The sequence below is a fragment of the Rhineura floridana genome, chromosome 1, assembly GCF_030035675.1.
Source record: "Rhineura floridana isolate rRhiFlo1 chromosome 1, rRhiFlo1.hap2, whole genome shotgun sequence".
NCBI classification, from domain to species: Eukaryota; Metazoa; Chordata; class Lepidosauria; order Squamata; family Rhineuridae; genus Rhineura; species Rhineura floridana.
Window position 1 is genome coordinate 240,637,681 of NC_084480.1, and position 20,819 is coordinate 240,658,499.

The 20,819-nt window shown below is 41.4% G+C and overlaps 1 protein-coding gene across 1 annotated transcript in view; it reads left to right on the forward strand.

Annotated features, from left to right (window-relative positions):
- Positions 1-20,819, forward strand: part of LAMA1 (laminin subunit alpha 1) — a 141,469-nt gene that overhangs the window by 49,403 nt on the left and 71,247 nt on the right. The window contains exons 15-22 of the mRNA XM_061595855.1: positions 2,602-2,713; positions 9,372-9,482; positions 10,147-10,274; positions 10,947-11,033; positions 14,047-14,258; positions 15,427-15,533; positions 16,859-17,039; positions 19,014-19,150. Coding sequence (XP_061451839.1) covers positions 2,602-2,713; positions 9,372-9,482; positions 10,147-10,274; positions 10,947-11,033; positions 14,047-14,258; positions 15,427-15,533; positions 16,859-17,039; positions 19,014-19,150 — 1,075 coding nt within the window. The remainder of the gene's footprint in view (positions 1-2,601; positions 2,714-9,371; positions 9,483-10,146; positions 10,275-10,946; positions 11,034-14,046; positions 14,259-15,426; positions 15,534-16,858; positions 17,040-19,013; positions 19,151-20,819) is intronic.

The window sequence follows — 20,819 nt, forward strand, 5'->3', positions numbered from 1 at the left end:
CCATCTCTTTGTGGCTATCAAGGAGCTGTCATGTCTAAATTTTTTGCTGAAATGTCACGTTCTTAAGATAATATGTAAGAAAGATGCAGTGTCAGGAATGATGTGTTGAGTTCCCTCTGTGATTTGCAGGGTATAAAATCTGAATTTTGTACCCAGAGTTATTGGAGTTTAATGTTCAATTTCAACTGAAGTTTCTGTCTGCCATTAACATCTTGGAAATGTGAAGTCTTTGTCTGGTGAAGATTCAGAAACACTTGTGCGGTACATGTTCAGAATTGTCTCTGCTATTGAAGTGAAGCAAAAGGGAAGAAAATGTGTATTCTGCAAATCAGTGAGCACAGAGGTCTTGCATATAGAATCATAGAATCATAGAGTTGGAAGGGGCCTTGTAGGCCATCGAGTCCAACCCCCTGCTCACAGCAGGAAATCCACAGCTAGAGCACCTCCCGCAGATAGCTGTCCAGCCTCCGCTTGAAGACATCCAGCGAAGGGGATCCCACCACCTCCCTAGGCAGTCGGTTCCATTGCCGAACCGCCCTTACTGTCAAGAAGTTGCTTCTAATGTCCAATCTGAATCTACGCTCCTGCAACTTAAAACCATTAGACCTAGTCCTACCCTCTGGGGCAGCAGAGAACAAATCTGTACCCTCCTCTATGTGACAGCCCTTCAGGTACTTAAAGAGTGCAATCGTGTCACCCCTCAGCCTTCTCTTCACCAGACTGAACATGCCAAGTTCCTTCAACCTTTCCTTATAAGACTTGTTCTCCATACCGGCTATCATCCTCATCGCCCTCTTCTGAACCTGCTGTAACTTCTCTATATCTTTCTTAAAATGAGGCGCCCAGAACTGAACGCAGTATTCCAGATGAGGCCTGACTAATGCAGAATATAGTGGGACTATTACTTCCCTCGACCTGGAAACTATAGCTCTGTTTATGCAGCCCAAAACCGCGTTTGCCTTTTTTGCCGCAGCATCACACTGCTGGGTCATGTTCAACTTGCGATCCACTACAATTCCAAGGTCCTTCTCACACGCACTACTGCTAAATAAAATAAAATATTTCCCATCCTGTACCCGTGCATTTTGTTTTTGTGGCCTAAATGCAGAATCCTGCATTTGTCTTTATTGAATGTCATTTTATTAATTTCAGCCCAATTTCCTAGTCTATCCAGGTCCCTTTGGATTTTATTCCTGTCTTCCATTCTGTTAGCTATCCCTCCCAGTTTTGTATCATCCGCAAACTTCATAAGGCTTCCCTCCACCCCATCATCTAAGTCATTGATAAAAATGTTGAAGAGTACCGGCCCCAGGACAGAACCCTGTGGCACTCCACTCGAAACCTCCTTCCAGTCCGAAGCAGAGCCACCGATGACCACTCTTTGAGTACGGTTGCTGTTGTCCAACCAGTTGTGAATCCACCTGACAGTATTTCCATGTAGTCCGCATTTGACAAGTTTGCTAATCAAAAGGTTGTGGGGGACTTTGTCAAACGCCTTGCTGAAATCTAGATAGATGGCATATGCATAGCCCCAGTCAGTTACAGTCCATTTCTTTACTTGTGGCTGCCCCAATGACCAACATCTCTGCTGATATGAAGTGATGACCTGGACACAGCTGATGAATTTGGAAAATGAAAACATGAGGATTTTGGAAAATGAAATACCAGGATTATTAAAACCATATCAGTGCTTGGGAAAGGGAACCTAGCTCAGTTGTAGAGCACATGTTCTGCATGCAGAATGACTTGGGTCCCTCTCTAACATACCCAGTTAGACAGAACAGATAGCAGGAGATGGAAGGGATGTCCGAGACCCTGGAGACCCACGAAGATTGGAATATGGAGTACAGGATTAGATGGACACAGTAGTCTGACCTATACAAGGCAGCTTCCTGTGGTCCTAGATTTTAGTACATTAGCGAGTTGCCATAGTTCTAGTGGTAGAACACATGCTTCATACACAGGATGCCCCAGGTTACCTGACATCTCCAATTAAAAGGATCAGGTAGGAGGTGATGTGAAAGATCTCTCTCTCTCTCAGGATGTGGAGAGTAGCTGCCTGGGTATTATTAATTAATTAATTAATTAATTAATTAATTAATTAAATTTCTACCCCACCCTTCTTCCCAGAAGGAGTCCAGGGCAGCAAAAAAATGACAAAACACTAAAAACTTCTATATGACATCTTAAAAAAAAAACTTTTAAAACCCCCAAACATCTTTAAAAACATGTTAAGCACAAAATATCATTTAAAAATTCTTTAAAAACAACTTTAAAACGTTTCCGGTACAGATATGACAATCCTGGCTAGATGGGCATATATTTTGATCTAGAATAAGGCAGCTTCCTATGCTGTTCTTGGCCCATATTTCTGGATAAAGGACAGAAAGTGCTGGAGGATCACAAATGATTCAGAGCTCATATTGATTGTGGTGGGACTACATTTGGTACCACAGAATATTCTCAGAAGTAAGCCCTTTTGAGTTCATGCTCGTAGAGCTATTCAGGAAGGTTAGCTTCTCAGCAATATATTGTTTGTATGCTTCCCTTTCCTTTTTCTTTTGAAGTGTTTTTTAAATAATGAATGGTGTCTTGTTACAGGTTGGATTCTGTCGCTCTGGATACAGCAAGTGCTAATCTTATCGATCTGTCTTCAGCCGCCGATGTGGAATACTGTGAATGCCTCCAAGGTTACTCTGGGATTTCTTGTGAGGTAATCTGTCATGGTTTTATATATAGGAAGTGAGCGGTTTTCAATATAGTTTTTCTCCATACAAACGATCATTGTTCGCTTTCAGTTTTTAAAACTGGAGCAGAACAAGGTTTTCCACTCTGAGTTGTTTATAGCAATTTTGAATATTTTCCACTTACTGAAAAATAACCTCTTTCCCACATTTTTACTTTGTTTAGCTAAAGAAATTGGAGATTGGGCAGGCCATAGATTTTCCCCTGATTAGATTTAAAAGTGATTTTTGTTTTTTTTAAGCTGGAGCTGAGAGACAGCTCTGTGACTTGCTGTGTGTACCGAGTCCAAAGCTGTGGCTTTGGCAAGAAACCTAATAGGGGAGCAAGGTCTGTTGGAGCATTAATGCTGTAAGCCCTCTATCTTATGCTATGCCTGTGTAAATGTGTAAATAAAATCATGTATCAAAAAGTCACCACAGTGCCTGGTGACCTTCATTCCAAGGAAACCAAGCCTAGGGTATGTGCTGGCATCCCTGAAATCTCTCACTGCTCAGAGATTGGAGCGTGCAAAATGATATCCTCGGGATACTTCTGTATGACAGAGATAAGGAAGCGAGTGTCAGTGATCCTGGATTCTTACATAAGGACCTTCTTAAGAAGCTGTATACAGTGGCAAATATGTGTATAGCACATTACTGGAAATCTCTAAAGTAACTATCAGCAGTAGATTAACAAGATTTAGAAGACAATTGTATTTCAGGTCCACTTTTCTGGTTTTTTTCTCAGTGAGTAGACCCAATCCTGATCTGGCATCCATATATCATCTTTCCTCAGTTCTTTCCTTGCCTTCTTTCATTCCTTCCAGCTGTTAATTAATTGCACTACTGTGTCAGAGCATAAAGAACTCATATGTTATTAATGTTTTATGTTTCTTTATGTACAGACTTCTATTACACTCCATAAAAATACCACTACTGTTTGTAAGTTGCTATGATTTGTTGAGACAGACTGCAGCCCATAGGAGTGCATAACTAATTCTTCATGCCCAGTGAGGCTTTAGATATTCTCTGCCTTGAACTTGAGCTTCCCATGCCACACAAATGTCCTGTTCATGCAATCCTGTGGATTGATTTCAGAGTTGTTGTTGTTATTGTTATTGGAGAGTTAATACAGCACTCACTATAACACGTTTCAAAATATTCTAATAACCAGATTAAGAACAGTTTTGCAATATTAACATATGCATTATGGTGTAATTTCTTTTTTATTTTTATTACATTTAACACAGGAGAAAAAACACAAAGAAAAAAGTGAAGACCCCCCCAAAAAACTATCAGCTCACATTAAGAATATAATAGTCATCATGACATCCATCTTAAATTAAACATATAAGTTGATATAAGCCATCCAAATGTCCCAATAGTTATCTGCATGAGATTGATGTTTATAGGAAATATGTTCAAATGTAGGCAGGGCAGTGAGATCCTCAGACTACTGCGTAATGGACAGTGGGTGTTTATTCTTCTATGGTCAACGTAAAGGTTTAGTGACCATAAGTTTTCCTACTGTTAACCTTCATATTACCACAATATAGTACATGAGCATGAAGGATTTCTACAGTACAAAATTGATGTGGACAACAACAAAAAAGAATATATTACTGGACATGCCCACATCAAAACCTCAATGAAGCAATTTCAGCAATACAACTCCAGCATTTATCTGTATTATTTATTGATTTATTTATTATTTGATTTATATCCCTCCCATCCTCCCAGCAGAAGCCCAGGGCGGCAAACAGAAGCACTAAAAACACTTTAAAACATCATAAAAACAGACCTTAAAATACATTAAAACAAAACAACTTTAAAAACTTTTTTAAAAAAGCTTTGAAGACTTTTTTAAATAAAAAGGTTAAAAAACATTGTTTTTTTAAAAAAAGTTTAAAACCATATTAAACAGCAATTCCAACACAGAAGCAGAATGGGATAAGGTCTCAACTTAAAAGGCTTGTTAAAAGAGGAAGGTCTTCAATAGGTACCGAAAAGAAAGCAGAGATGGCACCTGTCTAATATTTAAGGTTAAAAGAGTTCCACAGGGTAGGTGCCACCACACTAAAGGTCCATTTCTTATGTTGTCCTGATAAGGTGGTATCTGCAGGAGCCCCTCACCTGCAGAGCACAGTGATCAACTGGGTATATAAGGGGTGAGACGGTCTTTCAGGTATCCTGATCCCAAGTTGTATAGGGCTTTGTACACCAAAACGAAAACATTGAACTTGGGCCAGTAGCAAGTGGACAGCCAGTGCAGTTCTTTCAGCACCAGGGTGACATGTTGGTGATACCCTGCCCCAGTGACCAGTCTTGCTGCCACATTTTGCACCAGCTGCTGCTTCCAGACCAACCTCCAGGGCAGCCCCACATACAGCGCATTACAGTAATCCAGCCTGGAGGTTACCAGTGCATGGACAACAGTGGTCAGGCTATCCTGGTCCAGAAAGGGCCACAGCTGTCTTACCAGCTGAAGCTGGTAAAAGCCACTCCTAGCCACTGAGGTCACCTGGGCCTCTAGTGACAAAGATGGATATAGGAGCAACCCGAGACTACAGACCTGCTCTTTCAGAGGGAGTATGACCCCATCCAAAGCAGACAACTGAACAATTATCCGAACTCGGGAACCACCAGTCCACAGTGTCTCTGTCTTGCTAGGATTCAGACTCAGTTTATTGGCCCTCATCCAAGCCACCACCGAGTCCAGGCAGCGGTCCAGGGCTTGCACGGCCTCTCCCGATTCAGATATTACAGAGAAATAGAGCTGGGTATATCAGCGTCCTGCTGACAGCTTGCCCCAAATCTCCTGATGACCGCTCCCAAGGGCTTTATATAGATGTTAAACAGCATGGGGAAGAAGATGGTACCCTGGGGCACCCCACAGCACAACTGCCAGGGGGCCAAAAGGCAATCACCCAATGCTATTCCCTGAAAATGACCCTGGAGATAGAATCGGAACCACTGTAAAACAGTGCCTCCAATACCCATCTCACCAAGTTGGCCCAGAAGGATACCATGATCAATGGTATCAAAAGCCACTGAGAGATCAAGTAAGAATAATAGGGTCACACTCCCCCTGTACTTCTCCTATAAAGGTCATCCGTCAGGACGACCAAGGCCGATTCAGTCCCATAACCAGGCCTGAACCCAGACTGGGATGGGTCAAGATAATCTGTTTCATCCAAAAGTACTTGCAGTTGCTGCGCCACAACGCTCTCAATCACCATCCCTAAAAAGGGGGTATTTGCGACCGGTCGGTAATTGTCGCAGAGCAATGGGTCCAGGGAGGGCATTTTTCAGGAGCAGTCGGATCACCACCTCTTTCAGGGCATCTGGAACCACTCCCTCCCTCAGTGATGCATTGACCCACCCTGGATCCACTCGGTCAACCCCCGTTGGCAAGCTTTAACAAGCCAAGAAGGACAAGGGTCGAGAGGACATGTTGATGACTGCATCATCGCAAGCACCTTGTCTATGTCATCAGGCCGCATCAACTGAAACCATTCCCAAGAAGTTGCAGCAAACGTTGCACTGGACACCTCATTGGGGACTACAGTAGATGTGGATGGAGCATCAAGAATGCTATGGAGGCGAGCCACTTTACCCTCAAATTGTCTTGCAAACAAATCACAGTGGGCCTCCGAAGGGTCTAAGACTCCATTTCCTGGAGTTGATGTCAACAGACCCCTAACAATACAGAAAAGCTCCACCCAATGGCTACTTGAGGATGCGATGGTGGCAGAGGAGTGGGTCTTCTTCGGCACCCCCACCTCCACACAGTAGGCATGGTTATGCCTCACAGCATGTCTTTCGCCACTTGCACTCTAGCCATCGTCCAGCCTGTTTCATTGCCTGTAGCTCACTGGTGTACCAGAGTGCAAACCGGGCTCCACAATTCCAGAGAGGGTGCTCGGGGGCAATCATGCCAAGAGCCCAATGTGCCTCGCTGTTCCACAGCGCGACAAGGGCTTCAACAGGGTCACCTACTCTATCTACTGGGAACTCCCCCAGGGCATTCAGGAATCCAGTGGATCCCATTAGTCTCTCGGGGCAGACCATCTTAATCTGTCCACCACCCCTGCAGTGAAGGATCGGAGCTACAAGTCTAAACTTCACCAGGAAGTGGTCTGATCATGACAAATGGGGTGACATCCACCCCCCTATCTCCAGATCACCCCTTAATCCATTTGGAGCAAAAACCAAGTTGAGGGTGTGCCCTGCCCTATGCGTCGGGTTGGTGACAACTTGAGACAACCCCATGGTCTTTATAGAGGCCATGAAGTCCCAAGGTGGAATACTAGAGGCAGCCTCAGCATGGACTTTGAAATCACCCAGGACTATTGTTCTGGGCTCCTCCAATACCACAGCTGAGATGGCCTCCGCCAGCTCTGTCAGAGAAGCTGCCGGGCAGCAGGGTGGATGATACCACCAGCAGCAACCCTAGTTTCCTGTCTCCTTGGCCCGACACCAGGTGCAGGCCCTCACAGCCAGCTCCAAGACAGAGTGGTTTCCTGGTGACAGAGATGGAAGTTCTGTAGACCACAGCAACTCCCCCCCCATCCCTGCAGCCCGTGCTGTTTCACTGAGTATCCAGGTGGGCAAAGCTGGGTCAGATCAACTCCTCCCAGCTCACCCACCCAGGTCTCGGTAATGCACACCAAATCGGTACCTTCATCCACAATCAAATAATGAATGAGTATGGTCTTAACTGTGTACCGATCTGGTGTTAAATAACAACACACACAGGCCAGCGGGCACAGCAGATGCGCAACAAGGAACCCATCCATGAGAGGAGTGGGAAGGAGGAACAAGGCGTAGATAGCATTTCCCTCATCTTCTATGGTAATTCACCATCCCCCCATGGCTATATTTCCCTCTACTCGTGATCACTGAAATTGGGGTGGCATCACCCATGTCCCTCCGTATTAAGACTCCTCCTAAGCACCTGATATGGACCCGACAAGAGCCCACCAACAAAACCTCTCTGAGCCAATTATCCCAGTAGGCCTCTGCGAGAACTGGGAACAGTCAGACCTACTGAATATTTATTAGACTGTGTATTAGTATTAGACTATGCCTTCCTTTAAAGACCTTTATATAAATGACACAACACAGGAAATTCTTGACCCGTCCTTCTTCCCTCCTGCCGTTGGGAAACAGAAGATCCCAGTTCTGCTTTATGCAGATGACATGGCCCTCATTTCTCTAACTTGTGTGGGCCTGAGGAGATTGCTTACCAGATTTGAAATGTACTGTAAGCATGAAGGATTATCTGTTAATTATAATAAGACGAAAGTAGTTGTTTTTGCTAAGAGGCATGAGCAGCATATATGGTCTCTGGATGGGCACAGAATAGAACAATGCCGCTCATTTAAATACCTGGGGCTTCATTTTTCTGAAAACACCCTGTGGCGTACCCATCTTGAGGCAATTATGTCTTCAGCTGCTCGTTTACTGGGGCCTGTAAAGAAACTTTATTGTACTGTAGGTTACCATTTAGTAGAACCAATGTTGAAAATTTTTGTGGCTAAGATTGTCACCCATCTTTTATATGGAGCTGCAATTTGGGGGGACCACTGCAGAGACCAATTGGATGTAATTCAAAAAAATTTCTGCGCCTGCTCCTATCTGTACCACATGGTACACCCGATGCACTGTTAAGGAGTGAGGTAGGTCTCCCTTTCCTAAAAACACACATACACAAATCCATTACATCATATTGGAAAAAGTTATCAGTGATGCCAGAACATCATTTAGCAAAAATTTCCTTCTTGGAACTACAAAACCGAGAAGGTTGGGCACAGTTTTGTAGAGGCCTGATGCTCAGTTACTTGATCCCTTCAGCTGTGATAATGCAGGATTTACCCGGACATGAGATTCGGGATCTAGTTTTTGGTAAAGATGCTCAAAAAGATCTTGAATATATAAAGAACTGTAAGTCTGCCATTTGGTACGCTAAAATCAAACTAGACCATGAAAGAGCTACTTATTTGCAGGAGTTACCTTTCTTCCCTATAAGGCGCGTTTTTACTCAGCTCAGGTTTCAGTCAATGCCTACTGAATATCTGGCTGGTAGATACGCAAAAAAACCATCAAAAGATCGCTTGTGTATATGTGGATCAAGACAAATTGAAGGCATGGAACATTATATTTTATATTGCCCTTTATATAATTCTCCAAGGGTCAAGTTCATCCTTCCTCTTCTGACTTCCCTAGAAAGCCAGCCAGACGAGTTTAAGATCAGATGCCTGCTAGCAGATACAGACAACTTTATCACCTACAGAGTAGCTCTGTTTGCATTAGTCGCAACAAAGATCAGAATGGCTTTTCTTAAACACACTAGTTTTAAAGCAACGGGGAGCTCATTTGATTGTGCTTCTAATGTAAATGAATGTAGAAAATTTTAGTTTCTTTCAAGTTGCAGGCTTTTATTCATGTAAACTGGACTGAAATCCAATGTTTTATAATTGTTTACAAATATGTTACTTGTATGTTTTATATTGTCATGGCCATTGGCTAAAACAATAAAGGATACTTGATAGTATTAGACTGTGCCTTCCTTTAAAGACATTGGGGAGTCCATCATTAATTTTTGCTGAATCAATTTCAATAATCTGTAATTTTTTTCTTTTTTAGTCTTGTCTTCCTGGCTACTACCGAGTAGGTGGCATACTTTTCGGAGGGATTTGCCTGCCGTGTGATTGCAATGGTCATGCAACAGAATGTGATATACATGGTGTTTGTTTTGTAAGTTACCTTGCAGCCTTCTCGCATTTTCATTTCGGAAACGATTACGATATTTTAAAAACAATTCATATAAAATTTTCAGTGTGGGGCAGTTTTGTAATGTACCCAAAAGAAGCAGAAGCCTGTTTCTGTTCTGTAACTTTTAAAGTCTGCTTTTTGTGCTTGTTAAAGGAATTAGATGTCTGGCTTAAGCAAGAACATACAACAGCTTTATATGAAACTCATGAAAGCTGTACCTTTTCCCTCTAAGGTCAGTGGGAAAATTTCCATGGATCTAAGTAGGAAAAATATTGGAGCATAATTTTCCTCACCTATTATCAGGTTTCATTAACACCTGCACCAGAAAATCAATCTTTCTGTATAGATTTTTTTTAAATTGACAGTTTAAATCTTCTGTATTAACATGTTAACAGTGTAATATTAACACAACAGATGCAGTCCAGAATCAAAGTGATGCAACTAATTCATGAAACCAAATGTATACATCAATACTAGTAAGGGAATTGTGGCTGCTGGCTTGAAAAGTCATATTGTCAACGGCCTACTTGCTTCTTTGTGTCTGTTCTTTGACTCCTAACGCTGCATGTCATTTCATGCTGAGATCCCTTTGGGAATAAAATTCCATTCAGAATAAGCATGAAAAGGTATCTTGCATGTCTCACAGGCTTGCAAACACAACACTACGGGGAGTTCTTGTGATCAGTGTTTGCCTGGGTTCTATGGGACGCCTTCCAGGGGAACTCCAGAAGACTGTGAGCCATGTGCCTGTCCACTGAAAACTGCTACAAACAAGTAAGTTGCCAATTGGAAATACCACATCACATCTCCAGCAATATCAGACAAGCAGTGCCAGTAAGAAACAGAGGGGAAGGGGGAGAGAAATCATTTTGAAGGGAAGGTGTTAAAACATGACAAGAATTTCACCGTATCCTTCAGAAATGATAGCTCTTGTTTTGCTAAGATGAACTGGAAATTTTCCAATATTTTTCTGAACACAAATGTAGCCCTTGGGGCTTTTCTTGAAAAGGTAGTGTCGTGTGTTGCTAATATTAGAAAATATTTTAGTGTTGTGCTGTTTATGTGAATAAAATATATTCAGGCTGATTATTGCCCAGCTGCTAGATACTGGTAGCAATCCAGCAAGCTAATGTGGGCACACTGAAGGGTTTCTATATGCCCATTTGCATTCCCCTAAAAGCATCTCTCTCCCCAGTACTTCCATCTTTCTGACATTTAAAGCTTATGTTGCCGCACACAGAAGTACTTGTAAATATAATTATCTTCATCTTTCTCTCAATGAATAACACTAATTGTGTTATTCTTTGTGGCCATTAATGACAATATCATAATTATTGTCAATAGTGACAATAATTAATGCAGTAAATATGCATGGCATATGCATGTAATGCTTATTGTTTTTAAATTGCTTATGTTGATGATAATCCCTAAAATAACTGTTTTCAGTTTCAGCCCTACCTGTCACTTGGATAACGGAGGTGATGTTATCTGTGATACATGTCCTCCAGGTTATATAGGAGCCAAGTGTGAAAGGTATGAATTAGAACACTGGAAATAACCACAAAGACTGATAGCTAAGTATATTTGGAAATATAGTTTTGCCTCTTTCCTGTTTCATGATTCATGCTCAACATGCACATTACATATGTCTGTAACGTGTTCATAAGAACAGAGCTAAACCAAAAGGTACTTTGGCAGAAGAGGAAACCTCCCTCTTTGACTTGGTGGATATGTTTGTGTGTGTGTGAGATGGTGCTTCAAAAAAGGCTAGCCCATTCAGAGTGAGAATAATCCTGATTGTTACCAGATCTCCTTGTGTGTCTTTACACCATTGTTGCTGCAGCTTACCGAGGCAGGACTGTGGCAAAGTTAGGGTTGTGTGGACAGACCAGTGGAAGTATCAGAGTGGCTGTGCTGGTGCATCTGTGAAGCCCTGACCTCACTGCCACCTTGACCTACCCCAACCCTGTCAGGTAAGCAGCAGCAACTCTGCTGTGGGGAGGATGGCTTTGCCCCACCACACAAGCCACTACTGCTTGTGTGGAGCAGCCTTTTTGTGTGGTTCCAAAAGCTGAGCAAACTGGATGTAATGCATACCCAGTTATAGGAAAAACTTATCAGTGAATCTCATTCTGGACCTAAATAAGGCCTTCCATAAAACATCAGGCTAGGTATGTGCCAATTCATAACAAAAGATGATGCGTTTTCCTCTGTCAGTCTGAGTCATACCAACTAAGTGTACAAGGCTAAAGCAAAGGAGCTGAAACTCGGTACATGTCCTGAGGAGTCTCTGCCTGTTGAATCTTATTCTAGTAAGGTGATGTCAACCCTTCTGAAAGGGACTGAGTGTGGGCTTCTCAGGAAATGCAAAATAGGACACTTTTTTTCAGGGCAGAATATGCTGGTTGGGTGGTATCCATTCACTTTGCCAGGAATTATTAGTGGGTGAATTACATATGTTGCTTGCAATAGATATGCTAATGGGTTCTGGGTATCAATTAGGTTGTTCCAGCATCCTGTCTGTGGCTGGGATGTGCTGGAATTAGCATTGGCTTGCACTATCAAAACTTTCTCTGTTTACAAGCCAAATCATGCACACAGTTTCAGGGCATGTACTGAGTTTGAGTTGAACCAATCTTCTTGGTAATATGATCCAGGTAACTTTGCCCTCACTTTCAATTGGCTTAATGAAGTCACGTAGCTAAATCTGATTGGCTAGGTAACATAGTGATGTTATGTTCATTACATGATCCTTGATTGGATCAATGTTTCCAATCACATAATATCAGTATGACGTCAGGTGAAGCATTTTCCTTTGCCTGCAGGGTTTATTTGTTTGTTCATTTAGTAATGTGTTTGTATGCCGCTTTTCACCATGCGTAATCTCAAAGCAGTTTACATAAACATAAATCTTGTTAAAAATTACAGAACTCAATTAAAATAACAGTAATATAAAATACGAATAATAAGACCACAAAAAGTAAGTATAATGCTAAACAGGTTCAAGGCTTAAAAACCAACTAACCAAAGTCTCAAAAAGCTTGAGAAAAAGTTAAACATTTTGTGCCAAAAGTGGCTCACAGCATATCAAATTAATAATATAATTCAAAAAGCATATACATGAAAATAATATCAATAGAGACAGAAAATAATCCATACAACTTGTATAAAACAATATAGATAACTTAGCAATTTAAAAGCATGAAACTGAACACAAGTGAGAATGCACATTAAAATAAAATAGTACTATACAATAGTACTGGATGGAAAATCACTGTTCCCAAAGAACATTCCACATAAGCTCACCATAATTAACTGGCATATACTGAATGGTAGCCATACCTCTCACTTGTGGCGACCTTCCCTCCAATCTCTCACTTTGAATCGCTTCTCTATGTCTCAACTAGGAAGGTAAAGATAGCCAGTACTTCAAGGCCCACATACCCTCGCGGTTTTGATATTGCTCTCTCTAAACATCCCTTCCAACACTGCGCTCAAGGCACTTAGAAACCACAATCCAAGATTGCCTCCTAAAGTGCTGCCAGTTGGCCTCCATCTCTTGCGCCATCAGCATTTCCTACTCCAGCTGCTGACTCTTGGCTGAGCACCAGGCTTGCCAGACACAAGCCTTAGTTGTAGCACCTGGGAAGGTGGGAAATGCTGCACCTTAAGGCAACCAGCTGGACAATTACCCACACTTTGCTGAGCCCCATAACACTCGTTCACCTCCATTAACTGCAAGAAGTTCAGTCTACATTTAGTTAAGAGCCATTAGCAGGTGAACAGATAAGGGACAGGTAAGGGGGACCATTCCAGGAAGTATAGCAAAACCTTTATACAAAACGTTGGAGCAGCATCCAGCTTCAAGTGCCACCTTTGATTTTAAACTGTGCAGGAAAAGGAAGTGGGGATTGAAATAAAATTGCATAAGCAAAGGAAGTGTTTCCCGCAGAGACTGTAGTAATTGCTGATCAGATGTTCGGCACTTACAGCAAGGCTTGCTTGCCAAGGGACAATTGGGAGTGCACTTGAAGGCTCCCAGTTGTTCCTTTTGCAGCCATGTCTTTACTTACCCCACTCCTTATGTCATATATGATGTCAGGTGTGTGGCAGATGGGCCTACGTTTCTCACCACTGTTTTAAACTTTTTGCTTTGCTATAGATATTGTGTACAGGTGTAATTATATAACTTTTCAATAAAATTTCATGTGTTTTTAAAAAGAGAAATCAAACAAAGTATGTACGGGTGCATCTTTAATTCTAGCGAATAGTTTGGGCTCTCCCCTGAAATCAATACAGATGAACCTTTGGCACAGCCCAATATGCATCTAAAGGGAAAGAATGCACCTGTCTTTTCAAATAGTGTAGTTAAGCTGGACACTAAATTTTATCATGCTGTTATGCAGTGTTTTAAACCACTTAACCACAACCTTGTTTTTGTATCTGTATGCAAATACACTATGCCCTTCAGGTTTATAATGTGTGTATATATAATGTGGCACTACAGTTTTCTGTAATCTGACACAATTTTCAAACCCTTGTGCAGATGTGCAAATGGGTACTATGGTGATCCTTTGGTGCCTGGGCAGTCATGTATTCCTTGTGACTGCAGTGGCAATGTAGATCCTATGGAAGATGGCCACTGTAGCTCCCTTACAGGAGAGTGTCTGAAGTGCATTGGGAATACTGTGGGACAACACTGTGAGAGTTGTGCTGATGGGTATTATGGAGATGCAGTGACCAACAAAGACTGTCGTGGTGAGTTATTCCTGTTAACTTATCAAATATGTTTGTATATGTAGGACACTTGCTTAATGCAACATCCTAACAAATGCACATGAGGATTGAGAAAATGAATAAATTAATAAATACAGTTGCTTGAATCCTAACTAGCATCTGTGAACACGAAAGCTTTTTTTGTTCATGGATGAAAGCAAGATCCAGCAAAGCATCTTGCTGACAGAAGGGGGATTATCTCTTCTCCTTGTGCTTCCTTTCATGCTGCTGCATTTCCCCAACCCTCTAGAGTGGATTTTTTGGGGCACAAAGGTCTATTGGAGGAATTGGTGAAAGTCACCTCTCTCCATTCTATCTGCAGAATGGTCCTGTGTGCAGAACTCCACTCAGGAGACACTCCTGCCAGTGGAACCCTAATTAGGGTCCAAGTCATTTTATTGGCATCCCCAATGCTAAATATTTGTATTTGCTGCAATGTGGGCCTTGTATTTTGTGGTGATTTTCTGCCTAATCTCTTGGTATGCATTTTCTGAAGTCATTTTGTATTTGTGCAAGGACATCTTAGGATGAGAGTGAGGTAGATTTATTTCGATTTGAATGGGATAAAAATGATTTTTACTGCAGATTACATTGTTTACTATAATGAGGCAAGAGTATTTGATGATTTTTCAAATGCTACAGCAGTGCTAGCAATGGATGTTTCTCTGTTGTTCAAGCAGGGGCAAGCCCAGCTCACAGAGTATTTTAAATTCTGGTACTTAGCTTTCTTTTTTCTTTTTAAAAAAGAGAATTAGTCTGGGTTCCAAAGTGATGTGCATGGAAACCTGTATATTCCACAAGGCAATTCTGGTCCCTTCATTTCACTGCAACTCCTTGTAAACCCACGAAGCTACTACTGAATGCTGGGAGACCCTCAAGAGTAGAATTTGATAAAGTGCAAGGAGCTGCAGTTGGAAAGAAAAATTAGTGCCTCCTCCTTCCCTGAGCAGAAGTACTTTCCTCTCACGCTTGTGGCTGTTTAGTTTTTTTGCCTCCAAAGGCTGAAAGTATGAATTTAAAATATAGATGGAAAGAGTACAGAAAAAATGGAGTATAGGATCCTAAACCTCATGCAGAGAAAAGTTCTGCACAAGGATTTTGTCACTGTTGGTAATGTATAGTTTTTCTGTTTGTGCTTTTTATGCAACAGCTTGTGAGTGCCATGTGAATGGCTCTGTGTCCAGCATGTGCCATCCTGAGACTGGCCTGTGCAATTGCAAAGGAAATGTGGTGGGCTTAAGATGTGAGAAGTGCTTGGTAAGAAATAATAAACCTGATATTAACACACATGGTTTTACTGTTGTGCTCTGCTGATGTATTGGCAATTTTCTCATATTTTTACTGGTGTCCTCAACACAGTGTCCATGGGTGAAATAGCGCCCATTGAAAACCTCCAGTGCCAGTGAAGGCTGTGCACTCCTCCTCCATTCTCACTGTCTCCTTTTCTAGGGTTTTTTTCTCTTCCTTGGAAATGAGAATGGAGCAAACAAAATTATTGAGAAGAAAAAGCTTCTAATGATTAAATTATGTCCTTAGTACTATTGTCCTGCCCCTTTGCAGAGTTATTGAAAATCCAGTCTTCTCTTTTCAATCAGTTAAGTAGGGAGTTAAAAAACAAGCCAGAAGAAGATATCATGCTCTACTTATACTCCAGTATTTGTGCTGGTGCAGCTGCCTATAGTGGTGACCTGCTTGCTGTCTTGACAGATGGATCCATCACAGTAGTCATAATGTCTCACCAAGTGTTGATCTGTGTTACTGCAGCAATTTTTAGAATTGGGCTAGTAACTCCAAATACATATATAAAACTGGGCCAGGATCTCTTCTTGATTATCCCAGAGCGCAGGACACGAAGTAATGGGCTCAAGTTACAGGAAGCCAGATTTTGGCTGAACATCAGGAAAACATTCCTAACTGTTAGAGCGGCGTGACAGTGGAACCAATTACCTAGGGAGGTGGGCTCTCTAACACTGGAGGTATTCAAGTGGCAGCTGGACAGGTACCTGTCAGGTATGCTTTAATATGGATTCCTGCATGGAGCCCTGTGGCCTTATAGGCCATTTCCAACTCTACGATTCTATGTGTAATGTGATGTGGACTACATTGACATTGATGAAAAGTGAAAATGTTGAAAAAAACCTTTGTTTTTCTTTACTTTTGCTTTATGGTTATCAAATGGTCAATATATTTGGGATCTGTTCATTTGCTAGTCAAATCTTGCAAAACAAAACTGCCCTCTGCACCAATTTTAGTTTTGTGAACCTGTGTTTCATCTAATAAACGGGATATGTATTTCAAAAGCCGTTGGATTTTTGACTTCTAAAATAAAAATATTTTCCTTTCCTGTATATTCTCTGAAGGCTTCTGATGGACAGAGTAGCATTTAACAATTCTGTTTGCTGGGATAAATTGTGGGGTGGATGCTTTTTCCCAGTGCACTGCCAAACAGAACTGTACCATGTTTATGCAGGCCAAACAATAGGAATGGATCATATTCAGTAATGAAAAAGAAAGCAAGAGAAGACTTATTTTTGTTTCAGTGAACTATGAAATATTGCTGAAATCCTTTTCTTTTCTAATAGTTTGGATATTATGGCCTAAGTAGTGGACTTGGCTGTCTTCCCTGCAACTGCAGTAAAGCTGGCTCAATTACTGACGACTGTAACGATGAAGGACAGTGCCGCTGCATGCCAGGAGTGGCTGGGGAGAAGTGTGATCATTGTGGTCATGGTTTTTATTCATTCCAGAATGGAGGCTGCATACGTAAGCTATAGCCTATAATTTGGTCATGGTAGTTTCTTAAACTGTTTGAATTTTCTTTTAACAAAATTCTTTATGCTGCACCACAGGGAAGATCAGTTGTGGATCTCTTATCGCATATTTGCAAAGCCTGGTCAGCTGAGTAGCATCAAAGTATTTCTGACCAAGTTTTGTCTGCATTGTAATCCTATTAATTCAGCTATTGGAGTACAGGTTTGTTCTGATTAAAACGGTTCCTGTGCTAACATTCTTCCATTTTGGATGGGGATTAGAGGGAATGGATTGGTAGCAGCACTGCTTTAATTTAATATTGGCTCAATCTGTTAAGAATTATGTGCTGTTTCTGTGAGTGTTTTTTAAAAAGTAGTGCTCAGTACTCATGATAAAATTGATACCATCGACCATGGTATTCTTCTGGGGAGACTTGCGGATTTGGGAGTTGGAGGTACTGCTTGGCAGTGGCTCTGCTCCTACCTGGTGGGTCGTCTCCAGAAGGTAGTGCTTGGGGAGCATCGCTCGGCACCCTGGGCTCTCCAATATGGAGTTCCGCAGGGGTCAGTTCTGTCCCCCATGCTCTTTAACATCTATATGAAGCCGCTGGGTGCCGTCATCAGGAGTTTTGGAGTGCGTTGCCACCAGTATGCTGATGACACGCAGCTCTACTTCTCCTTTTCATCTTGTTCAGGCGAGGCTGTCAAGGTGCTGAACCGATGCCTGGCTGCGATAATGGACTGGATGAGAGCGAATGAATTGAAGCTCAATCCAGACAAGACTGAGACGCTGTTAATAGGTGGTTCTTCTGACCAGATGGTGGATGTTCAACCTGTCCTGGATGGGGTTGCACTCCCCCTGAAGGAGCAGGTTCGTAGCTTGGGAGTTCTTTTAGAACCATCCCTGTCACTGGAGGCCCAGGTAGTCTCAGTGGCATGCAGTGCTTTCTACCAGCTTCGGCTGGTGGCCCAGCTACGCCCCTATCTGGACAGGGAAAACCTTGCTTCAGTTGTCCATGCTCTGGTAACCTCTAAATTAGACTACTGCAATGCACTCTACATGGGGCTGCCCTTGAAGACGGTTCGGAAACTACAGCTCGTGCAGAATGCAGTGGCCAGACTGATAACTGGGACCAGGCGGTCCGAACATATAACACTGATTCTGGCCCGCTTGCACTGGTTGCCTGTATGTTTCCGGGCTCGATTCAAGGTGCTGGTTTTAACCTATAAAGCCTTGCACGGCACGGGGCCACAATATCTGATGGAACGTCTCTCCCAATACGAACCTACCCGTACACTCCGCTCCACATCGAAGGCCCTCCTCCGGGTGCCTACTCAGAGAGAAGCCCGGAAGGTGATAACAAGAAAAAGGGCCTTCTCAGAACTATGGAATATTCTTCCTGATGAGGTACACCTGGCGCCAACATTACTATCTTTTCGGCGCCAGGTAAAAACCTTCCTCTTCTCCCAGGCAGTTTAGTTTCAGTTTTTAGCTTTTTAGCATCTTAGTATTTTTAGTATTTTAGCTTTTTAATATGCATTTGTATGTGTATACATATGTTTTAATTTTTTTGATATTATTAATGTATGTTTAAATTGCTTGATACGTGGTTTTAATTGTATATCAGATGTTTTAGTTCTTGTGAACCGCCCAGAGAGCTTCGGCTATGGGGCGGTATATAAATTGAATTAATAAATAAATAATAAATAAATAAAATCAGCCTCTGAATGTCCCAACATGAAAAAAGCAGCAGATGAAAAAGGAGGGGGACAATAGACAAGCAAGGAAAGAACAATCAAATGACATGTTGAATTGGTGCACCTTCTGCAAGATCAGTGTACCTTGGAGTGAGTGTGTGGGATTTCTCATTATGTTTGTTACGACACTGGAAAGGGAATGTTTATGAGGTACTGACATGAATAAACCCAGAGATGGCCCTGATGATACAGACAAGAGGATCACTTGCTTCCTTTTTTCCCATTGTAGCTTGTAACTGTGCTCACACTCATGATGTTTGTGATGGAGATTCCGGAAAGTGCATCTGCCCCCCTCATACTGAAGGAGAAAGATGTGAACTCTGTGAGGAAAACTTCTGGGGTCTTGATTCAGAGAATGGATGCAAGGTTGTGCTTGTTAGCAAAGATTTTGAAAACATTTTATAAGAGAATACATGGAATTTGTGGTATTTTCTCTATAAAACACTGTATATTAGTTCAGTTTCTACCATATGTTGATTTTGTTGAGTCTGTTAAGGAGCATTTATTTCCTCCTTCCCTTTGTTTTCATGTATCTGGAAAAATGATTATTCCTTTTATTGACATATTCATCATAATAAAAAAGGCTTATTTTATTTAACCACTGATCAAGCTAAAACTCTAGCAGAATTGCATAGTATATAACGCAATTTTGTGCACTTTATCAATCAAATTTTACCAATGAGAGCCATATGGGGAGGATGATTTAAATTATTACTAGCCAGATACATTATCTTTGAGAGGACAAAGAATTCCCCTTCATTGGATTATTTCCCTGATTGCAGAGCAGCTGGTGATTCAGAAGGAAATACCATAATTCAGCTCTGATCACAGTAAAAATGGTCACTGAATTGCTGTGCAAGTAATAGCTGTGTTAGGTATATTGGTCTAATGTTCATTTATACCAATGTGAAAAATGGCTATATGCCAAAGAAATAGATGGAAAGAAAAGTCTAAAGGGGACATAGGATAGAGATTCATACTCATGTAATCCTAAAAGTATTCAAGTCACCATAAACCACCCGTGATGGCAAAAATGTGCATGACAGATGTGTGGTAGAAGTCTACTAGAACATCATTGAAAGTTGGCTTGATGGACTCATCCTGTTTATCGACTGCTGCTTAGTACTGTAGTCAACACTGTGAGTGCCTTAGGTCATGGATAGTACGATTATTCTCCAAAATGTCCTACCAGGTGATCACTGGATCTCCTTTTTTCTCATGTGAAAGAAGAGACCAGTGGGATATAAAATGCTACTCTGAGGTTTACTCTAAAGAATTGCTTGCAATGAAGAATACAGAACCGAGGTAACATAGAAGGAAGATATTTGTTCTACTAGATACAACTTGTTTATTATAGTTACATGTCTCATTCTATAGGATTTATTATTTATTCATATATGATTTTTTTTAAAAAAATCTTATCGACATTTTTTCAATGGATTGAAATTATCTTATTTTTCCTAGTTCCTCTGATGAAGACTCTGCTTAAAATTGTATTGGGCCTAAAACACCTTTGTAGGGTTACTCCTTTGGAGTGTTTGTTTGTTTCTTTATATATATTTATACAAAAATTTCTATCCTGCTTTTCGCTTCCAAAAGCAGACTCTAACAAAGTATAAAACAAAAAGCAAAATTAAAAGTAACAATAATCCAATCATTTAAAACAACAAGGTAAATACCAGCACAATTTGAGATCAAAATCAGATTAAAAAATAGGGCTTAGAGAGTCATGGTTATTAATACATTTAAACAGCAGTAGAATCAAATGAATCAAAGAATCAAAATGAAAAGTCATCAGAAGAGAACACATATGACTTCACCTCCTGGGGCAGGGAGTTCCACATATGGAGTGCTATGAGGCTGCCCTACCTCCTTCCTCCTCTCTCCAAATGAAATAGTTCCATGACCAAGTAATCAGCATTTAGATGATTTTTTAAAAAAAATATTTGAAAGGTAATATAATGATAAAGTGACATCTCCTGTTGGACCAAGTTTGACTGTTTAATGGCCATCTGCAAACCAATTTTAGCTATTT